This window comes from Colobus angolensis, unplaced genomic scaffold (genome assembly GCF_000951035.1).
Source record: "Colobus angolensis palliatus isolate OR3802 unplaced genomic scaffold, Cang.pa_1.0 Scaffold83, whole genome shotgun sequence".
NCBI lineage: Eukaryota > Metazoa > Chordata > Mammalia > Primates > Cercopithecidae > Colobus > Colobus angolensis.
Genome location: NW_012122154.1, coordinates 3,366,194 through 3,386,237, shown reverse-complemented (window position 1 = coordinate 3,386,237; position 20,044 = coordinate 3,366,194). Strand labels below are relative to the sequence as shown.

General features: G+C 55.5%; 2 protein-coding genes across 3 annotated transcripts in view; one reads left to right on the top strand and one right to left on the bottom strand.

Moving 5' to 3' along the window:
• The window catches only part of THRA (thyroid hormone receptor, alpha), a 30,064-nt gene extending 20,032 nt beyond the window's left edge, over window positions 1–10,032 (top strand). For both annotated transcript variants that reach the window (XM_011929855.1, XM_011929856.1), the window contains exons 5-9: window positions 745–892; window positions 1,530–1,735; window positions 3,615–3,761; window positions 5,677–5,935; window positions 6,617–10,032. In XM_011929855.1, coding sequence (XP_011785245.1) covers window positions 745–892; window positions 1,530–1,735; window positions 3,615–3,761; window positions 5,677–5,935; window positions 6,617–6,867 — 1,011 coding nt within the window. In that variant the 3' untranslated portion in view covers window positions 6,868–10,032. The remainder of the gene's footprint in view (window positions 1–744; window positions 893–1,529; window positions 1,736–3,614; window positions 3,762–5,676; window positions 5,936–6,616) is intronic.
• A 138-nt stretch (window positions 10,033–10,170) lies between these two features.
• Window positions 10,171–18,104, bottom strand: NR1D1 (nuclear receptor subfamily 1, group D, member 1). Its single transcript, XM_011929857.1, has 8 exons — window positions 17,445–18,104; window positions 14,435–14,773; window positions 14,060–14,148; window positions 13,811–13,955; window positions 12,833–13,476; window positions 12,327–12,512; window positions 11,296–11,506; window positions 10,171–10,669 (listed from the first exon to the last, which is right to left on the bottom strand). Exons 1-8 carry the CDS (start codon window positions 17,473–17,475, stop codon window positions 10,470–10,472), a joined length of 1,845 nt encoding a protein of 614 aa, XP_011785247.1. The 5' UTR covers window positions 17,476–18,104; the 3' UTR covers window positions 10,171–10,469.
• Window positions 18,105–20,044: the final 1,940 nt, after the last annotated feature.

Genomic DNA, 20,044 nt, shown 5'->3' with positions numbered 1-20,044 from the left:
AGACGGAGTTTCATTCTGTCACCCAGGCTGGAGTGCAGTGGCGCAATCTCGGCTCACTGCAACTTCTGCCTCCCAGGTTCGAGCAATTCTCTGCCTCAGCCTCCTGAGTATCTGGGATTACAGGCACACACCACTATACCTGGCTAATTTTTGTATTTTTAGTAGAGATGGGGTTTCACCATGTTGGCCAGGGTGGTCTTGAACTCCTGACCTTGTGATCCACCCACCTCAGCCTCCCAAAGTGCTGGGATTACAGGCATAAGCCACAGCATCCGGCCTCACGCCCAGCTAATTTTGTATTTTTAGTAGAGATGGGGTTTCTCCATGTTGGTCAGGCTGGTCTCCAACTCTCAACCTCAGTTGATCTGCCCGCCTCGGCCTCCCAGTGTTGGGATTATAGGCATGAGCCACTGTTCCCGGCGACTTGGATTTCCAAAGCTGCTATTCCTTAAGGCCTCACGTTATCCCCAGTTCAAAGCTGCCTGCTCTAGTCATCATTCCTACCTCTGCCACGAACACTAGCCAGGCACCCCCAACCCCTCAGCAGCCTGGGGCTGAGGGCATGTATTTCTCAGGTCCTCAAGCCCAGTAATCTTGGACTTGTGGTGTCAGGAGGATGCCAGGTCCCCTCACTGATCTTGCCTTCCTTGCTCTCCACCCCTGACCCCCAGTAAACTGCATGGTTGGTTCAGGAAGGGGAAGCCATGTCATGATCACAGCCTGCTCCATCTCCCCCTACCCCAGGGCTTCTTTCGCCGCACAATCCAGAAGAACCTCCATCCCACCTATTCCTGCAAATATGACAGCTGCTGTGTCATTGACAAGATCACCCGAAATCAATGCCAGCTGTGCCGCTTCAAGAAGTGCATCGCCGTGGGCATGGCCATGGACTGTAAGGGGCCCGGGTGGGGGGAATAGAGCCAGGTGGCCTGGGGTGGGGATGAGTTCCGGGAGGGCAGCTCCCTTCCAGGGTGCCCTCAGGGCCCACAGGGCAGAGTGGCAATCCAGTCTAGGTCAGGCTGAGGGCAGAAGGTTCAGTGTCTTGGTCCCTACTGCCCTTCTTCCTGCGTAAAAGGAAACAGGATCCTTGTGTGGGCCCCAGTGCCTACCTGCCTTACAATACTCGAGGGCCTTAGAGAGGGGTTGTTTGGTAGAAAGAGCTCCTGGGCACCCACTCTAGCACGTTGTTCTTGACTCCCAGCGAAGGCACTCCACTTCTAGATGAGACAGGGCATCTTCCATTGGCTGGGGATTGGGTGGCAGGATCTTGGAGTAACCACCATTACCATAACCCGTTAGACCAGAACATGATATTCATCTGGATCAGCCCAAATTGTTACTGACATGGTCCTGGGGATTAATCATGATCCAGGTTGTGCTGCCCAACTGCTGGGTGATTTGGGAAGTCACTTAGCCTCCATGGCCCTCGGTTTCCCTAACCTGTACTCTAGGAAGAGTAGTTTCCGGGAGCATTATGGAAAGAGGATAGAGGGTGCCATGCATCGGACCTTGTGCCTCTCTGTTAACAGTGGTTCTAGATGACTCGAAGAGGGTGGCCAAGCGTAAGCTGATTGAGCAGAACCGGGAGCGGCGGCGGAAGGAGGAGATGATCCGATCACTGCAGCAGCGACCAGAACCCACTCCTGAAGAGTGGGATCTGATCCACATTGCCACAGAGGCCCATCGCAGCACCAATGCCCAGGGCAGCCATTGGAAACAGAGGCGGAAATTCCTGGTAAGGAGAAAGGGGGCATGGGGAGAGCAGCAGCCAGGTGGCAGGGAGAGGAGAGTGAGCTCAGAGTCCTGTCTCCTCCAGGAAGTCTTCTTAGTGTAATCCAACCCAAAATACATACTCTTCACACTTTTGCTGTCCAGATTTTATACGCTTGCGTTTGTGTCCTTGCTGTCTGGACCCTGTCTACTCCATCCAATTGGGAGCTCCATGAGGACAGGACCTTGCCTTCCTCATTGAATTTCCAGAGAGCGAGGGTGACCTTGCTGCTTTTTCCTGCCCCTAGTGACTGGGAGGAGATGGTAAGGATACAGTTATGTCACAGTATTTTTGAGTGCCTGCTGGGTGCCAGGCATTGTGTTAGGCCCTGGTCAAGCTAGTTGCTAAGTAAATGATTAGTTAAGGACCAGATGCAATGGCTCATGCCTGTAATCCCAGCAATTTGTGAGACCAAGGTGGGAGGATCGCTTGAGCCCAGGAGTTCATCTGGGTAACATACAGAGATCCCACCTCTATGAATAATTTTTTTTTTTTTGATACACAGTCTCACTCTCACCCAGGCTAGAGTGCAGTGGCATGATCTCGGCTCACCGCAACCTCTGCTTCCTGGGTTCAAGCGATTCTCCCACCTCAGTCTCCTGAGTAGCTGGGATTATAGGCACCCGCCACCATGCCTGTCTAATTTTTGTATTTTTAGTAGAGACAGGGTTTCACCATGTTGGCCAGGCTGGTCTTGAACTCCTGACCTCAACTGATCCGCCTGCTTCGGCCTCCCAAAGTGCTGAGATTACAAGGTGTGAGACACCATGCCCAGCCTCTACGAATAATTTTTTTTTTTTTTTTGAGATGGAGTTTTGCTCTTGTTGCCCAGGCTGGAGTGCAGTGGCGCAATCTTGGTTTGCCGCAACCTCTACCTCCCAGCTTCGAGCGATTCTTCTGCCTCAACTTCCCAAATAGCTGGGATTACAGGCATGCGCCACCATGCCTGGCTAATTTTCTATTTTTAGTAGAGACGGTGTTTCTCTATGTTGGTCAGGCTTGTTTGGAACTCCCAACCTCAGGTAATCTGCCTGCCTTGGCCTCCCGAAGTGCTGGGATTGCAGGTGTGAACTACTGTGCTCAGGCTCTCTACAGATAATTTTAAAATTAGCTGGGCATGGTGGTGTGTGCCTGTGGTCCCAGGTACTCGGGAGGCTGAGGCAGGAGGGTCCCCTAAGCCCAGGAGGTCGAGGCTGCAGTAAGCCATGATTATACCACTGCACTCCAGCCCAGGCAACAGAGCAAGACCCTCTCTCAAAAGAAAGTGGTCAGTTTGGGAGGAGATGGACAGTTGACTCTGTGTGGTGAAGGAAGGCAGAAAACCAGCTCCTGGTTCATGGTGGAGCATGCCAGAGGGTGGCACAGTGCACTGTTAAGGGCACGGGCTCTGATTCTAAGCAGATGTATAACAGTCAGCAGTCAGACTGCCCAGGTTCAAACCCTGGTCCTACCAATTGCTGGTCATGTGACTTTAATCTTATTACTTAGCTGCCCTGTGCCTCAGTTTCCACATCTGTGAAATAGTGATTATTGTAATTATTGCTTTTAGGATTACGGTCAGGATGAAATAAGACATGGAAAACATGTAGCCTGATGCCTGATCATATATTAAGTATTTAGTCATTATAGCTGCTACTACTGTTATTACCATTGTTATTATTAGCTGACTCTGGCTCTGGTCTATCCTCTGCTCAAAGTGAAGGAAAAGCTGTGGGGCTGGGACTCAGGCACTTGCGGCCCTTCTTCCCCAAGCTGCCTTGGAGCTCCCCCTGGTGGGCAGGCAGCCTCAGTGAGAGGCTGAAAGGGGTCTGCGGCCTCAGCTGACCCCTGTCTTTCTCTCTAGCCCGATGACATTGGCCAGTCACCCATCGTCTCCATGCCGGACGGAGACAAGGTGGACCTGGAAGCCTTCAGCGAGTTTACCAAGATCATCACCCCGGCCATCACCCGTGTGGTGGACTTTGCCAAAAAACTGCCCATGTTCTCCGAGGTAAGTGGCAGAAGGGAGGAGAGACGTGGTGCTGTGCTGGAGGGAAACCTCCCCGGGTCACCCAGCACAGGCTCATCTGAGGCTCTCTGGACAAGGAGCAATTCCTGTAGGTCAACACACACTCAGCACACAGGCACACACACCTAGCACACAGATACATACACAGACGCACACACACATACACATATACACATACACCCAGCACACAGGCACACATGCAGACACACAGACACACACACCTAGCACACAGATACATACACAGACGCAGACACACACATATACACGTACACCCTGCACTCAGGCACACATGCAGACACACACACAGACACACACATATACACATATATCCAGTACACAGGCACACATGCAGACACACACACACCTAGCACACAAATACATACGCAGACACACACATATACACATACACCCAGCACACAGGCACACATGCAGACACATACACATACAGACACTTAGCACACAGATACATACACAGACACACATACACATACATATACACCCAGCACACAGGCACACATGCAGACACATACACAGACACACACCTAGCACACAGATACATACACAGACACACACACCCAGCACACGGGCGTGCGCACACACACCTAGCGCACACACACACAGATACATAGACACACACACAGAGACACATACAGACACACACACACCTAGTGCGTGCACACACACACACACATATATACCCCTAGCTGTTACCATTATTAGCTGACTTGGAGCTCAGGCTCTGGTCTATCCTCTGCTCACACAGACACACACACACATATACGCCTAGCACACACACACACACCCAGCACACAGGCACACACACACAACCTAGCACACAGACACACACATAGATACATACAGACACACACACAGACAGATACACACCTAGCACACACACACACACCCCTAGCACAGACACATAGACACACATACACTCAGCACACACACACACATATAGACACACACACACCTAGTACACAGGCACCTTCACACCCCCCACACACACACACGGACACACACATAGCATACAGACACAGATAAGTATACACACACACCTAGTACAGAAACATGCAAATACATACACAGACACACCCTCCCAGCACACACACACACAGCACACAGACACACATATACAGATACACACAGACACATACGCACCCAGCACACAGACACACCAAGGTCTAACTGCTCTAAGAAGTCAGCCAGCTCCAAGTGCTCCCCTCCAAAGCCCCTCATCCCTCAAGTCTATGCGGCCACCGAACTCCAGGCAGCCTGAAAGTTCTTATTTTCCAGAGCACTAGTGCTGGAGACAGGCTGCCCTACTAGCCATGTGACCTGGGGCGAGTTACCTCCATCCCCTGTGCCTCAGTGTTCTCATCTGGAGTGGGCTGGGGATAATGATGAGCACTAACTCACAGGCATAATTTTTTTTTCTTTTTTGAGACGGAGTCTCGTTCTATCGCCCAGGCTAGAGTGCAGTGACGTGCACTGCAACCTCCACCTCCTGAGTTCAAGCAATTCTCCTGCCTTAGCCTCCCTGGTGGTTGGGACTGCAGGCGTGTGCCACCACGCCCAACTAATTTTGTATTTTTAGTAGAGATGGGGTTTCACCATGTATGTTGGCCAGGCTGGTCTCGAACTCCTGACTTCAAGTGATCCACCCACCTTAGCCTCCCGAAGTACTGGCATTATAGTCATGAGTCACCACGCTGGGTCTCACAGGCATCATTGTGAGGCTTAAATGAAATAGGGCATGCATGTGGCCCAACACAAGGTCAGCCATTCGGAGTCCATGGGGGCCTCGCCGGCCTCACTGCTCCCGGAGGACACTCTAGGGGAGACTCAAGGACACGGGGAGGGGTATGCTGAGTGCTCCTGTGGCCCTGCCTCTCCACAGCTGCCTTGCGAAGACCAGATCATCCTCCTGAAGGGGTGCTGCATGGAGATCATGTCCCTGCGGGCGGCTGTCCGCTACGACCCTGAGAGTGACACCCTGACACTGAGTGGGGAGATGGCTGTCAAGCGGGAGCAGCTCAAGAATGGCGGCCTGGGCGTAGTCTCCGACGCCATCTTTGAACTGGGCAAGTCACTCTCTGCCTTTAACCTGGATGACACGGAAGTGGCTCTGCTGCAGGCTGTGCTGCTAATGTCAACAGGTACCTGCTGATTGGCTGGGAGGGCTCAGAAGCTTCCAGGGGTCCCAGAGATTGGCTGGACCCTGGGCCTGTTGCTCATCTCCCTCCTGAATCTTCTTCCGGGCTACCTGTCTGTCACCTAGGCCATCCCCTGTCCCCTGCTCTGTCACCTACATCTCACTTTTTCCCCTTGCCTCCCCATCCCTGCTCTGTGCCTTTTCCTATCTTTGCTTCCTTCCTCCTCTCTGCCCCCATCCTCTGTTACTCGCATTCCCCTTTGTCCCCCACTCCCCACTTTGTTCTCAACCACCTTCCATCCCCCATCCCTCCTCTGTCCCCCAGTCCCATCTCTTACCCCTCAGTCCCCTCCCTACCCCCATTGGCACCCCGCCTCTCTAACCACCAACCCCAGTCCTCCCTTCTCCAAGGCTCCTCTCTCTGCCCCAGCCCCCGGCCTGTCCCTCTGTCCTCCTTGCGTTGCCCCATCCCCCAGCTCCCCCCTGCCCCTCTCCACTTCCCAGCTGCCTCCCTCTGCCTGTGCTTCTCCTGCCCATGTCCCTCAGGGGGAGCTTCTCCCCTCCCCTCCCACAGCCTCTCTGCTTCTGTCTCCCCTCTAGTCCTTTCTTCCCCCCCCACACCTCACCCTCCCCATCTCCAGGCCTTCGGCCGGCCCTGCGTCCCTCATGCCCCCTTCTCCCACAGACCGCTCGGGCCTGCTGTGTGTGGACAAGATCGAGAAGAGTCAGGAGGCGTACCTGCTGGCGTTCGAGCACTACGTCAACCACCGCAAACACAACATTCCGCACTTCTGGCCCAAGCTGCTGATGAAGGTGACTGACCTCCGCATGATCGGGGCCTGCCACGCCAGCCGCTTCCTCCACATGAAAGTCGAGTGCCCCACCGAACTCTTCCCCCCACTCTTCCTCGAGGTCTTTGAGGATCAGGAAGTCTAAAGCCTCAGGCGGCCAGAGGGTGTGCGGAGCTGGTGGGGAGGAGCCTGGAGAGAAGGGGCAGAGCTGGGGGCTGAGGGAGACCCCCCACACCCCTTCTCTCCTTCCTCTCATCCTTGGATAGATTCAGCTCCCACACACACACCCGCACTGCCCAGGTCCCTCCTCAGACCTCCAGCCCTGGGACAGGGCAAACAAATGAACTTGCTATGGAAAGGACAGTGTGGGAGGCTGGGGGAGCCGTGTCCTGCAGTTCCCAGGACCCCGTCCTCTCAGAAGGTAGGGGAAGGGTGGGAGGACTGAGAGGAGACAAGCCACCTTGACTGTAGGGGAAGGAGGAATGTGGGCTGGGGGAAGATGCCCTCAACTCAACCCCTACACACACAAGAGAGAGCCCCCACCCAGTTCCTTGGCCTAGGTCTCCCCTCCAGGCTGAGGGCCTCTCTACTTCCCCAGATGCCTGGGTGCAAAGAACCGCTTGGCTTGGCTCCTCCCCTGGAGGTTAAAATTTATAGTCATTCTAACTGCACTTTGGAAACCAAGCAAGGGGAGAAGACAAATGAAGAAAAACTAGACAGAGAGAAAAATACGAAAAAGAGAGAGCGAGCGATAGAGAGAGATGATATTAAGTTATTAACTGAGGCTGACCAGAGGGGAGAGACCCCCCCCTTTACCACCCCATGCACTTTGTGAGCTGCCCTCCTTCCCCCACATCAGAGAGGAATGCCCCCACACCAGAGCCCCAAGGGTAGGGCTGCCGATCAGAGCTGTGAGTTAACACAACAGGGTCCTGGCCACCCCCCTTGCCGTACCCCACCCTCTGTGCCCCTTTGGCACCCCCCCGACCCTAGTATGTCCTCTGCTTTCTGCCACTCGTGCCCGCTGAGTTCCATCTACCTCTCATGCTGGATGCCAGTTGGCCCCTCACCAGCCTGCCCTGCTGCCCACACAGCTCCCCTTTAAGTGCCCAGCCCTAGGGGCCTCTCCCCATCCACCTCCTCCTTCCACACCTTGGCACCCACCCAGGAAAAACTGTGGCTCCAGCTCCTACCCTCCTCATATCCTGCAGTATTAGCTAGAAACCGGATGCTGCTGCATTGGGTGGTGGCGGGGAGGGCAGGAGGGCTGTGCGTGAGCGTCTCCCAGAACCCTCCACCCTTTTAGCACACTGTTTCCCTGTTTCCCATCTGTCTTCTGGGCTCTCTCTAACCTCTGCCCTCTCCCCTGCTCCTACTCACTGCACTAACTCTGGACGGGCAGGCATCGGAATGGGGGTGTTTAGATAAGTGACACTTAGTTGGGGCCCCATGGGAGGGGGTGGTCGGTGCTCCTTTTTCTTTAAAGCTCTTTTGGCCAGCTGCCCCTCTGCCCCAGGACCCCTTCCCCTCTTCTTTTCTCTAATTCAGGGACTTTGGCTTGAGCCCCTCTCGCCCTCCTGGTGAGGGTGCTCTGTTGGTCTGCACTTGGGTGAGCTGCCCTCCTCCCCCTCCCTGTGGCTGCCGCCCACTCCTCAGGGGAGAGAGGGAGAGAGGAGGTGGTCCTCCCATGGGATCAGGAGATGGGGGTGGGACAGAGCAGACCAGAGGGCGCTGGGCTCAGGGCTGCATGTCGGCAGGGATGGATGGGTGGACACAGATGCCCCCGGAAGCCATGGGGATTGGGGCAGGGGGTGGGGGGAGGGGTGCCAGGGCTTCCTGCGCTTTGCACTATTGGGGCAAAAATGTCTTAAGCAGTGGGGAACCTGCCACCCCACCCTGACTCTCAGCCTGCCACAGCCCCCTACACACACACACACACACACACACACACACACACGGACATGCACACACGGACATGGGAAGGCAATGCTATGCTGCCCATTAGGGCACTGTCCTTTCCCCATTGGTCAGGTGTTCCAACAGGGGTGGAGGGCCTGGAGGAGCACCCACTGTCACCTGTGCATGTTCCTGTCCCACCCTGCTGGGGCCTTGGGCTGCCTGCGCTGTCTTTGTCTCTATCCTCTCTCTCTCTCCTGGAGTATTGATTCCTGTATTACTCCAGTTCCATGGGTAGGCCCTCTCGTACCTTCCTCCCACGCCTGGGGGCCCAGTGGAATTCCTGACCTGTCCGCTGTCTTCCCCACCCCTCCATCCCCACCCCAACCCCTCCATCCCCATTCTCAGCCATGGACACGGCAGAGAAAAGGCCTTGAAGAGCCTTGGCCTCTTATAGGCACTTGGGACTCCCCCACCCTCCCCAATCATATGAGCTGTGATTCCCCTCCCCCTCGGTGATGTGGGGTGTATGTGTGTGTGCCTCTGCGTGAATGTGTGAGTGAGTACACATGGTAGGGGAGGAGCCAGGGCGACTCAGGAGTGCCACGCACCTGCTCTAGAGCGGCAGCTGTCCCAGTCCCTGCTGTGGAAGTGGGGGACAGGGCCCTCTCCTGGGGGCCATTGGTGCTAATGAGGGGGATGGCCTTGATGTGGGTGCTCAGCATGCCTCCCCCAGTATTGGCCCGGGCACTAGGGCGGGCAGGGTGGAGCAGCAGGTGCAGTATCGGTGGGAGGACGGGTTGCTGGGAATAGGACGAGGGGGCCAGGCCAGGACAAGGGGGTGCCAGAGCCATGACCACTACCCCGCCCCCACCACCCGCCTCTCCATCTCAGTATTGCCCCTCCCATCACTCATAACACACATACCTCATCCAGCCTCCTCCCTGCTCAGACTTGGGGAGGGTGGGGGAGGAGCCCCTACCCCTTCTCCTGGTGGCGGGTCTGCAGAGCTGGGAGAGGGCAGGGCGTGTGACAGAGACACCGTCCATAAGGAGGACAGTAACTCCTGCCCTGGGAACTCCTGGGCAGCGGGGAGGGGGACACTGCCCAGAGGCGCTACTGAATGTATGAGAAGCTGGTGCTGGGCTGGGGGGAGGGGAGTTGTGGCCAGACACAGGGAAGGAGGTAGGTCTCTTCCCCAGGGAGGGGTGGGACCGGCAGGGGTGACTTGAGGGGCTCCTACTCCTGCCCCACATTGACAATCAGTATGTCTGTTATGTGCGATTTTTCACCCCGTTGTGTTTTGGGTCAGGATTTTAAAGAAAGATATTTTTATGGTAATTGTTGCTCGTCTATTTTACTATATATTTATGTAATAAATATATGATGAAAATAACCCCCTTGGGCACCCCCCCTTAGACTTGTGTGCTGTTTCCCTATATCCTCCCATCTGCTGGCAGAGTACCCACCCCCCAAACTGACCAGATGGAGAGGTGGCCCCCCCAGCCTTGGCAGTATTTCCACCCCACCCCCCAAACGAGCACACACCACAGAAGCCAGCTCAGCTGTGAACTCTTGGATTTGAGACAGGAACAGAACAAATCAGGGGGCCAGGGGAGGGCTGTGGGGGAGACAGAGTGGTTTAAATAGGGGAGGAGGGGAAGTTCGGTGATGGGGGAGGGAGGCAGGTATTTACAAGAAGGCTCAGGGGGCCAGAGGCTCATCTTGGAATATTTTATAACAATATAAATAAGATTCTGGTTTGCTTTTCCTTTTCGTCTCGTAAAGGAGAGAGAAGTGCAGAGTTCGATTCTGTACAAGGGGGCAGCGGCAGAAGGCCGGCCGGGCGGGTCACTGGGCGTCCACCCGGAAGGACAGCAGCTTCTCGGAATGCATGTTGTTCAGGGTCCGCAGGTCCGGCAGCTTGAGCAGCAGCTTGGTGAAGCGGGAAGTCTCCAAGGGCCGGTTCTTCAGCACCAGAGCCCGAAGAGCCCGCAGCAGCGTCTCCTGGAGCTGCTCCACCGAAGCGGAATTCTCCATGCCCGAGCGGTCTGTGGGGAAGACGACAGCAGTGAGGTGGACTCCCCGAGCTCCTCTGACGAGGAACCGGAGGTCTGCGAGGACCTGGCAGGCAATGCAGCCTCTCCCTGAAGCCCCCCAGAGGGCCGATGGGTAAGGAGAAGGAGTGCCATACCTTCTCACAGGCCTCTGCCCCGAGAGCAGATGCCTGAAAGCTGGGAGCGTGGGCTCAGCAGGGCTGGTCACCTCCCATCCCGTAAGACCACCTTCCCTTCCTCAACAGGCCGAACGTGGCCAGGCTCCCTTGCTTTTTGCTGTGTAGTTCCCTCTGCCTGGGATGCCCTTCCCCCCTTCTCTGCCTGGCAACATCTTACTTGTCCTTTGAGGCCCCAACTCAAGTGTCACCTCCTTCCCCAGCTCCCCCAGGCAGAAATAGTTGTCTGTGCTTCCTTGGTTCATGCTTCTACTGTGACACTTATCTCACTGTTTTATAATTAGTCGGGCATGAGTCTGTTTCCCAAGCTAGACTGTGTCTGAATCATGTCTGTATCCCCAGTGCCCAGTGCAGGGCCTGGCATAGAGTAGGTACTCCATAAAAGGTGTGTTGAATTGAACTGCGTCTGCCTCCTCCCCCGGGTCAGGCGAGAGCCTGACCTACCTGCAGAGACAAGCACCACCGCGGTGAAGAGACCCAGCTCCTCCTCGGTAAGCGCCAGGGAGTTGAGCTTCTCGCTGAAGTCGAACATGGCATTGAGCAGGTCTCCCATGCCCATGGCACCAAGCTCTTGCAGGCTGTAGGTGGTGCGGCTTAGGAACATCACTGTCTGGTCCTTCACGTTGAACAATGATGCAAAGCGCACCATCAGCACCTAGAGGGGGAGTGGGAACAGTCAACCTGGGTGGGGTGGGAGGAGCACTGACCAAATCGTCCCTGTAGTTTGCCAAAGGGTTTAGTGGTGCTGCCTTCGATTTCTCAGTAGAGGGTTGTTTCTGAATGGGCAATGAGGGAGCCCAGGTGGAAGGATGGCTTTGGGATCCAATAAGCCTGAATCTGAGTGTCAGCTTTGTTACTACCTGTGACCTTGGGCAAGGCATTCACCAAAGTTAATCTGCTCTTGTCTGGAATGGGGGCAGCACTGTACCCAAGGCATTATTTCAGTGTAATGGGTTGTGATTAAATTCCAGCTGAGATGACAGAAGTCCCAGCCATCCAGAGACAGCAGCAGGAGCAGCTCAGCCCCTTCCACCAATCAGAGGCTATAAGGACAAAGATACTGGGTTCTAAAACCTTTCAGAGGTCCTGCCCACCCCAGACACCAAGGCCTTCTGCTGGATCCTTCCCCAGGTCAAAACAGGAAGTGGCTGGGTGCAGTGGCTCACGCCTGTAATCCCAATACTTTGGAAGTCCGAGGCGGGTGGATCACCTGGGGTCAGAAGTTCGAGACCAGCCTGGCCAACATGGCGAAACCTTGTCTCTACTAAAAATATAAAAATTAGCCAAGTGTGGTGGCGGGCACCTGTAATCCCAGCTACTCGGGAGGCTGAGGTAGGAGAATCGCTTGAACCCAGGAGGTGGAGGTTGCAATGAGTGGAGGTCGCACCATTCCACTCCAGCCTGGGCAACGAGCGAAACTCCATCTCAAAAAAACAAACAAACAAAAAAAACAGGAAGCATAAACGGTCACTCACCTCAAAAGTGCCAGCCTTAAGCAGGGTGACTTGGTCGTGCTGAGAAAGGTCACGGAAGCCCGGGATGTGCTTGGCAAACTCTACCACCTCCCGCACAGCGGGCGTGAAGCTCATGGAGAAATCTTCCCAGATCTCCTGCACCGTTCGTCCACTGCGTCCGTGCGGGTACATGTTCATAGGACATGCCTGGGGGAGGAAAGGATTGAGGGACGGGAGTGTCAGCCAGGCTGGGTCAGATGAATGCCCCAAGCAGAGCTGGACCCCAGATTCTGCCTGGGCTAGGGGCTGTGGCCCTGGAGGATGGGTCTTTAAGATAAAGTAGCAATTAGGTGCCAGGTGGAGATCAGGGATTCCCAGGCAGAGCCCAGACTGCAAGGCAAGACATTCCTGGGAAGGGGCTATCCCCACATTTAGTCTCCAGGAACCCCCAGCTGCCCTACACCAAGTGCATTCTGCCAAGCCCCCCCCGACCTTCTTAACGCACCTGCCCGCCCCCATGCCCTTACCAGCAGAACGTTCTTGGAGTTACCCTGCCGGGGATTGTTGGCAGGTGCCTTGCCTTCTGGGGCTGCATACACGTGGGTGGGGCATAGACGGTGCCCGTTGCTGTTGGACTGGTGGCAGCTGTGGTGTGCAGGGCCGGGAGGCCAGGTGGGAGGGTAGGAGGAGGGGGCCTGGCGCAGACCATTTAGGGCCTCGTTATGACGCTGGGCGGCCAAGGTGTTGTTGTCATTGGGGACAGGTGGGCAGCCCTGATTTTCCCAGCGATGCGGGGTGGTGGCTGGAGGGCTACCTGATGCATGGTTGGCATTGAAGTTGCCAGGTGAGCTGCCCAGCTTGTCATGGGCGTAGGTGAAGATCTCTCGATGGGCCCGGGCCACCTGGGATATCACATCCTCCACTGTGGGCTCGGGGCTTGGGGATCTGGGAGGCGTCAGCTGTTGTGGGAATTGGGAGAAGCCCACCAGGGGTGAGGGGACCGGAGCAGGGGGTGGCGAGGGGCCCATGGAGCCTGGGGTGGAGTGCTGGGTGGGTGAAGTCTCCAGCGGGCACTGGCTGCTCAACTGGTTGTTGGCCAGGTTCATGGCACTCTGCATCTCAGCAAGCATCCGCTGCTTCTCTCGTTTGGGGATGCGCCCAAAACGCACAGCTGCAACAGGATGAGAACAGCGTCAGGAAGTTCTCAGCCACACTCACGTGCTTCTCTTCCTTCCTTCCTCCTGAAAGGGCAAGGCTCCGAAGGCTTGGGGTTTCACATCAAAACTAAAACCAGCAAGGCCACGCCCATCCAGGGGGTTTCCCTAGAAGGGATTGTTGGTAGGAGGTGACCCGAGGGACCAATGGGATAGATGAAGGATGGACATCTCCTGTGCAAATGTGATTCACAGTATGATGTGTCTCCATTTGTGACTTTTTTAAAGGGAAAGATTAATTCAGAAACTTTAGGCGGAAGAAAGGGGGAGGATGTGGGGATGCTGCCTCACCGTCTCGAGACATGCCCACGGAGAGACACTTCTTGAAGCGACATTGCTGGCAGCGGTTGCGATTGATGCGGACGATGGAGCAATTCTCATTCTTCAGACACCTTTTGTACTGGATGTTCTGCTGGATGCTCCGACGGAAAAAGCCCTGGAGGGCAGGGGCGGTTAGTGACCACCTCCATCATGGCTGGGCCTCTGTGTCCAAGGGGGAGGGGGCCACCTGCCCCTGCCCTTACCCCCAGTCCGCCTCACCTTGCAGCCCTCACAGGCGTGCACACCATAGTGGAAGCCCGAGGCAACGTCCCCACACACTTTACACAGTAACACCATGCCATTCAGCTCTGTGAAAGAGACGGGCAGCAGGTGAGCAGGAGAGGCCAGGCTGAGTGGCCAGAGGTGTGGAAGGCTTTCTGGGCTGGAGATCCGGGGAGGGAAAAGCTAAGGAGGAACTCCAGTGTTGAGGGGCACTGGAGGGACAAGACTGGGCTGAAGAGGGGCTGGTGCCACTCTAGGAGAAATCCCTGAAGCCAGAATAGGCCCTGGCAAGACTGGTGTCACGTAAAAACCCATTCCCAATCTGGCCCTGGCCTGCTTCCGTTCCCCCGAATCAGCTGGAAAGGTACTCACTGGTGATGTTGCTGCTGCTCTTGCTGGGGGACACTCGGCTGCTGTCCTCCATGGCCACTTGTAGAGTCCCTGGGGGGCTCCCATTATAGAAGGAGGAAGAGGATGACGACGAGGAAGATGAGGAAGAAGGGGAGCCATCATCACTCAGGCTGGGTGCAATGCTCCCAAAGGAGCGAGCTGGGTCTTGAGTGAGGGAGCCAGTGGGGGACGGTGGGAAGTAGGTGGGACAGCCTTGGGTCAGGGACTGGAAGCTGCCATTGGAGTTGTCACTATAGAGGGATTCAGGGCTGGTGCGGCTCGGGGAGGAGCCACTGGAGCCAATGTAGGTGATGACACCACCTGGAGGGAGAACAAAAGGGAAGGGGGTGTCAGCCGCCATGTCTCTGGACCTAGGGTGCCACTGTGCTCATCCCCACCTGTCTGCCCAAAACACTGCTGGCCACTCAGTTCACCATGTGGAGCCCCTAATCTTGGAGTTAATAAGCAATTCCCCAACACACAGTAGACATGGCATGGCCAAGCAACACCCACAACCCTTTGCAGGACACGTTCAGCTTCTGCTTTGAATGTGAGGCGTGACCCCTGTGGCATAACGCGTATGTGCCCCCTTCCCTATATGCCTTCCTTGGGAATATCGACTGCAGCTAATGACTTAGTTGTCAATTGAAGATTGGGGGATGGGCAGCTGAGCGCCATTCAAAGTGCCCAGTCCTCCAAAAACAAAAACCCAGCTGCTGATTTTAATACTAAGACCATTCCAGGAATGAGACCATGGACCACGGAGGGATAGCTAGCCAATAGTAAAGAGAATGGAGATCTTACAAAAGACAATCACATTCCCCCCAGTCTGGGAGATATATTCTCTGAAGGAACTGAAGGGAAGGAATCTGCCCGCCTGGTTCCCCTGGCCTCTAAGAGAGTGAGACACAGTGGACTCTATCTCTGTGTCCAGAAAGGACTTCGCGGTGCGAGTTGCAGGAGGCGGAAGTACAAACTGTCCAGCCTAGGGCTCTAAAATTCCCCCTTCAGATCTCAGCCTGGTAACAGTGACCTTGGCTCTCTGGCCACTCAGGGACTTTGACCCTCTGGTTATGTTGCCAACGAGGTGGCTGTGCTCCCGTGGTATTAGCAGGAGAAAAAGGTGACCTGCCTGCCACACCTCTGCCAAGCATCTAGACTGGCCTGCCACAGGCGGGGTGGGAGAAGGGAGGATCCCAGGACACGTGTGAGCTGACACATGCCATGCCACTGTGTCTGCATAGGCACATGTCTTGCTCACCCACTGACACACACTAAACTGGGCAGGGCAGCCCTAAAATAGCTCAAGGTTGGTCAGGGTGAACCCAGCTCCTTGGAAAATAGTTGCACAACAGATCAGCTCCCACGGTTTCAGGGCTGAGGTGGGGGATGGAATCATTAGGTGACGGTAAATGAAGTTGACCTAGTTCACCCATCCACCCATCCCCCAAAAGAGAGAGAGACCTTCATGCAGAGGATTCCAACGTGGAAGTGAGGAGCATACTCAAAAGAGTCTAGGTCCAGGTCTAGACCCATCACTACCAACTTATTTTGTGACCTAGAGGATATCAGCTCCCCTCTTTGGGTCTCAGTTTTCCTTTTTGTGAGAAAAAAGGATCATATCATTTCAGCTATGAGTGTGGGGTGCAGCTGCTTTGGGGAGCCCTTTGTAGGCACACTGCAGCTTGTTTGGTGGAGACTCAGGGTAAGACAGTGGTCGCAGAACTAAGGAAAGAGAAGCTTGGGGAACAGAGAATTTGGAATGTGGGGAAGCTGAGTCTAAATGAAGTGCAGTGAAGTAGGTGCAAGTAAGAGTGAAGGCGAAAGGAGTGAGAAAGGTGGTTGGGGTGAGGTCTCTTTAGGGAGTGTAAAACAGAAGGCCATGAAAGGTCAGAGATGGCTCCATGTTACTTTGTTTTGGTGATGAGGGGGAGGGGGCCGGGCAGGCGGACCGGAAAAGGAGGCAGGCGGGGGCGGTGAGTCAGCCCAGCTTCACCCAGATCTCGGCGGGGCGGGGCAGGGCGGGAGCTGGGCCCTCAGCCGGCCTCACGTCCCCGCTCCACGTGTGCCTCTCGCACGTGGCTCCCCAACGAGGAACCCCGGAACTCGAGGCCCCGCCCTCCTTGCTTCCCGTCAATCGAGAGCAGTAGCCCCACCTCCTCCCCGCCTCTCCCAGGCGACCGGGTCGTGGGCTGGACCCCGAACGCTAGCAGGACTAGCAGGACCGGGACAACCTAGGGGAAGAGAGAAGGGAACACGCGTTGCCGGGGCGACTGGGGGGGCGGAGCTCATTATGTAACGAGGCCGGGAGGCAACAACCAATGGGGTGGCGGCCACAGCTTCTGCTGAATGAAAACAAACGCAGCACGTGGGCCCGGCTCTAGAGCCATGTGAGCCCTCCCGGTGGCCGGGGCCCTGTAGGTGTCCTCCCTCGGGCCGGGCACCACGCTCTGGACTCCTCAAGTGTCGCTCCCTCCTGTCACTGAGGATTCCCCAGCGAGATCCGAACGATTCTCCCAGCCCCTCCTTCCCTGAGCCCCCATCGAGCCACTGCTTCTCAGATTCCCTCGCGCCTGCAGGAACTAGAGGAGGGGGAAGACAGGAGGGGAGGAGGTCCGTTTTCTGAGGCCAGGTATACCACAGCTGCAGGTAGTGGACAGATGGGGCCGTTTCGGGGCACTGTTCCAAAGCTCCCAGTCCCCCTACATTTTTCGCTTCACCACCCATACCTCCTCTCCATTTCCACCCGCCCCGGGATTCGAGGCTCAAGGGAGCTTTGGGACTCTGAGGGGTGGTGATGGGGCGTTTCTGAGAGCATTCCCAGCCCGAACAAGTCACTCTGGAAATCCCATATTAAAGCCCCGCAGTATGTTAGCAAATCTCCGGGCCAAGGGACTCCCCGGTCCCTTACAAAGTTCCTCTTGTTATAAGGCGTAGATGGAGGTGGGGAGACAGTGACAGAGAAAAGACGATAGTAAAGGAATCTCAGTACCTGTGTTGTTGTTGGAGTCCAGGGTCGTCATGTCTTCACCGGCTGAGAGCGGTCATTCAAACTGGACCTTGACTCAAACTAGAGGTTGCGATCGCCGCTGTTGCCCCCTGGGCACTGGCTAAGGGCGGGGAGAGGACCCCGTGACTCACGATCAGGATCCGAAGCACCCTGAAGCAAGGTCTTGGGGTGGCCGGACTGCAGCCCTGCAGAAGGGTTGGACGTTGAGGCAACGAAGTTCTGCTTTGCATGGGAAGAGCAAAGAGAGTGTGTAGGGGGAATCAGCCTGCAGTAGTTCTGGCTAGAAGGTAGCAAGGAGCGTCGGGTCTCTGCAGTGTACGGGGTGCCTCTGCCTGCGGGCTCCGCAGCGCTGCGGGGTAGCGAATCTGGAGCTCCCAGTGCACAAGTCCCAGAGAGAGAGAGGTTGCAACCAGGAAGTAAGTAGGTGATGGGGAGAAACGGGGCACCGAGTCGCAAAGAGGCGAGACGTGTGCCCTGCTACGTTCCCTCGGCAGTAATATTTCACTCTGCCAATCTCAGCCGCCTTTTGCCCGAGCCTTTCCCTGGGACAGAGGGCTCTGCGCAGGCGCCAGCAGCCCAGGGTTCCCGGGCCGCACGCGGCACTGGAGCAGGTACCATGTGATCCCAGGGAGCGCCTCGTGCCCCAGTGACACACTTTTCCAACAGCCGGCACGTTGAGCTCTGTGCGCCTGCGCAACGACAAGACTGTCGGGATTTGTAGTCCACTGACAAAGTGGGCGGACTGCTTGCCTTTCCCTTTTCTGCCTGGCAAAGCGCTTACCGGGACTTGGGAGGAGCTGAGAGTGGGGTGGGGTGCGCTGAAGAGTCAGGGTGGCGTGTTTAGAAAGCCTGTATGGCAGGGGCATGTGAATTTCTGGGGAGGGACTGGCAAGCTTGGCTGCTCTCTGGGAGATCAAAGCTAAGAGGCCCTTTCTGCAAACCTTGCAAACGTGAGGTCTTCACGTGATTGCGGGACTGACCTCGTCCTGAGGTTACTGGTGACCGGGAGAGGGACAAGCCAGGGAGGGAGATTTCCCTGGAGTCAGGAGCTTAGGCTGCCCTCTGCTTCGGGGCAAAGTCCAGAGAAGGAAAGGAAATGTGACCCCCTTTCTCTTCTACTCGTCCTAGAGAGAACACCTCCAGGGGAAGGAGTTGCCACAGAGGTAGGGATGTCTGTAGGGACTCCCTGTTTGCTTGTATGACACCATTCCACCCACTCCAGTTGACTTTGGGGTGAGTCATTTCCCTTTGTCTGGGAAATAAAAAGGACAACAGAGGGGAACTAATAGCGAAAGTGCTTTGAGATCCTAAAGTAATAAGCAAGATGTGAGGCAGGGGGTGGGGGCAGAGTGATACCCCTGCCCCTCGGTGCTGGAGGGTAGAATATGAATTCCACAGAAGATTACTACTCAGAGGGGAACATGTAGATCATCTTAAGCCCCCCTCTTTCTACTGTTGGGGAACAGGAGGCTTAGGAGAAGTGACTGGCCCAAGGTCAGACGTCCATTGCTAGTTTCATCTGCCCACCCCCAACAGGGAGGTGGGTAGATGAGCAAGTGAAATACTGAACAGGGGTTAGAAACAGCCAGCATTGCTGGGCGTGGTGGCTCATGCCTGTAATCGCAGCACTTTGGGAGGCTGAGGCGGGTGGATCACTTGAGGTCAGGAGTTCAAAACCAGCCTGACCAACATGGTGAAACTCCGTCTCTACTAAAAATACAAAAATTAGGCGGATGTGGTGGTAGGCACCGGTAATCCCAGCTAGTCAGGAGGCTGAGGCAGGAGAATCCCTAGAACCCGGGAGGCGGAGGTTGCAGTGAGACGAGATTGCCATTGCACTCCATTGCACTCCAGCCTGGGGGACAGAGTGAGACTCTGTCTCAAAAAAAAAAAAAAAAAAGAGAGAGAAACAACCGGCATTTCCCTTCAGAGCAACTGTCCCATGAGTAATAACAGATCTCAAGCAGAGGAGATCTATCATGTTAGAGGGCTTGGGACATGGAGCGGATGGAAACTTCTTCAGGCAGCGAAGGGAGAGGGAGCCTGAGCCACCTGCTGCTCCTGCTAAATTCTTCCCCAGGCCCAGTGCTTCTAGGGAGGGTTTTCTTCATATAGAAAGTCCTTGTCCACAGGCAGCCTCTGGGATGGTATTGATGGATGCCTGGGAAACATGAAAGTCACCAAAAAGGTAGAGAAAAAGAATATGGGAGGCCAGGGGTAGTGGCTCACACCTATAATCCCAGGATTTTGGGAGGCTGAAGTGGGCAGATCACCTGAGGTCAGGAGTTTGAGACCAGCCTGGCCAACGTGGTGAAACCCCATCTCTACTAAAAATATAAAAATACTAGCCGGACATGGTGGCAGGCGCCTATAATCCCAGCTACTTGGGAGGCTGAGGCAGGAGAATCAGTTGAACCCAGGAGATGGAAGTTGCAGAGAGCTGAGATTGTGCCACTGCACTACAACCTGGGCAACAGAGTGAAAGTCCATCTCAAAAAAAAAAAAAAATGCAGTGGCTCATGCCTGTAATCCCAGCACTTTGGGAGGCCAAGGGGTGGATCACAAGGTCAAGAGAGCGAGAG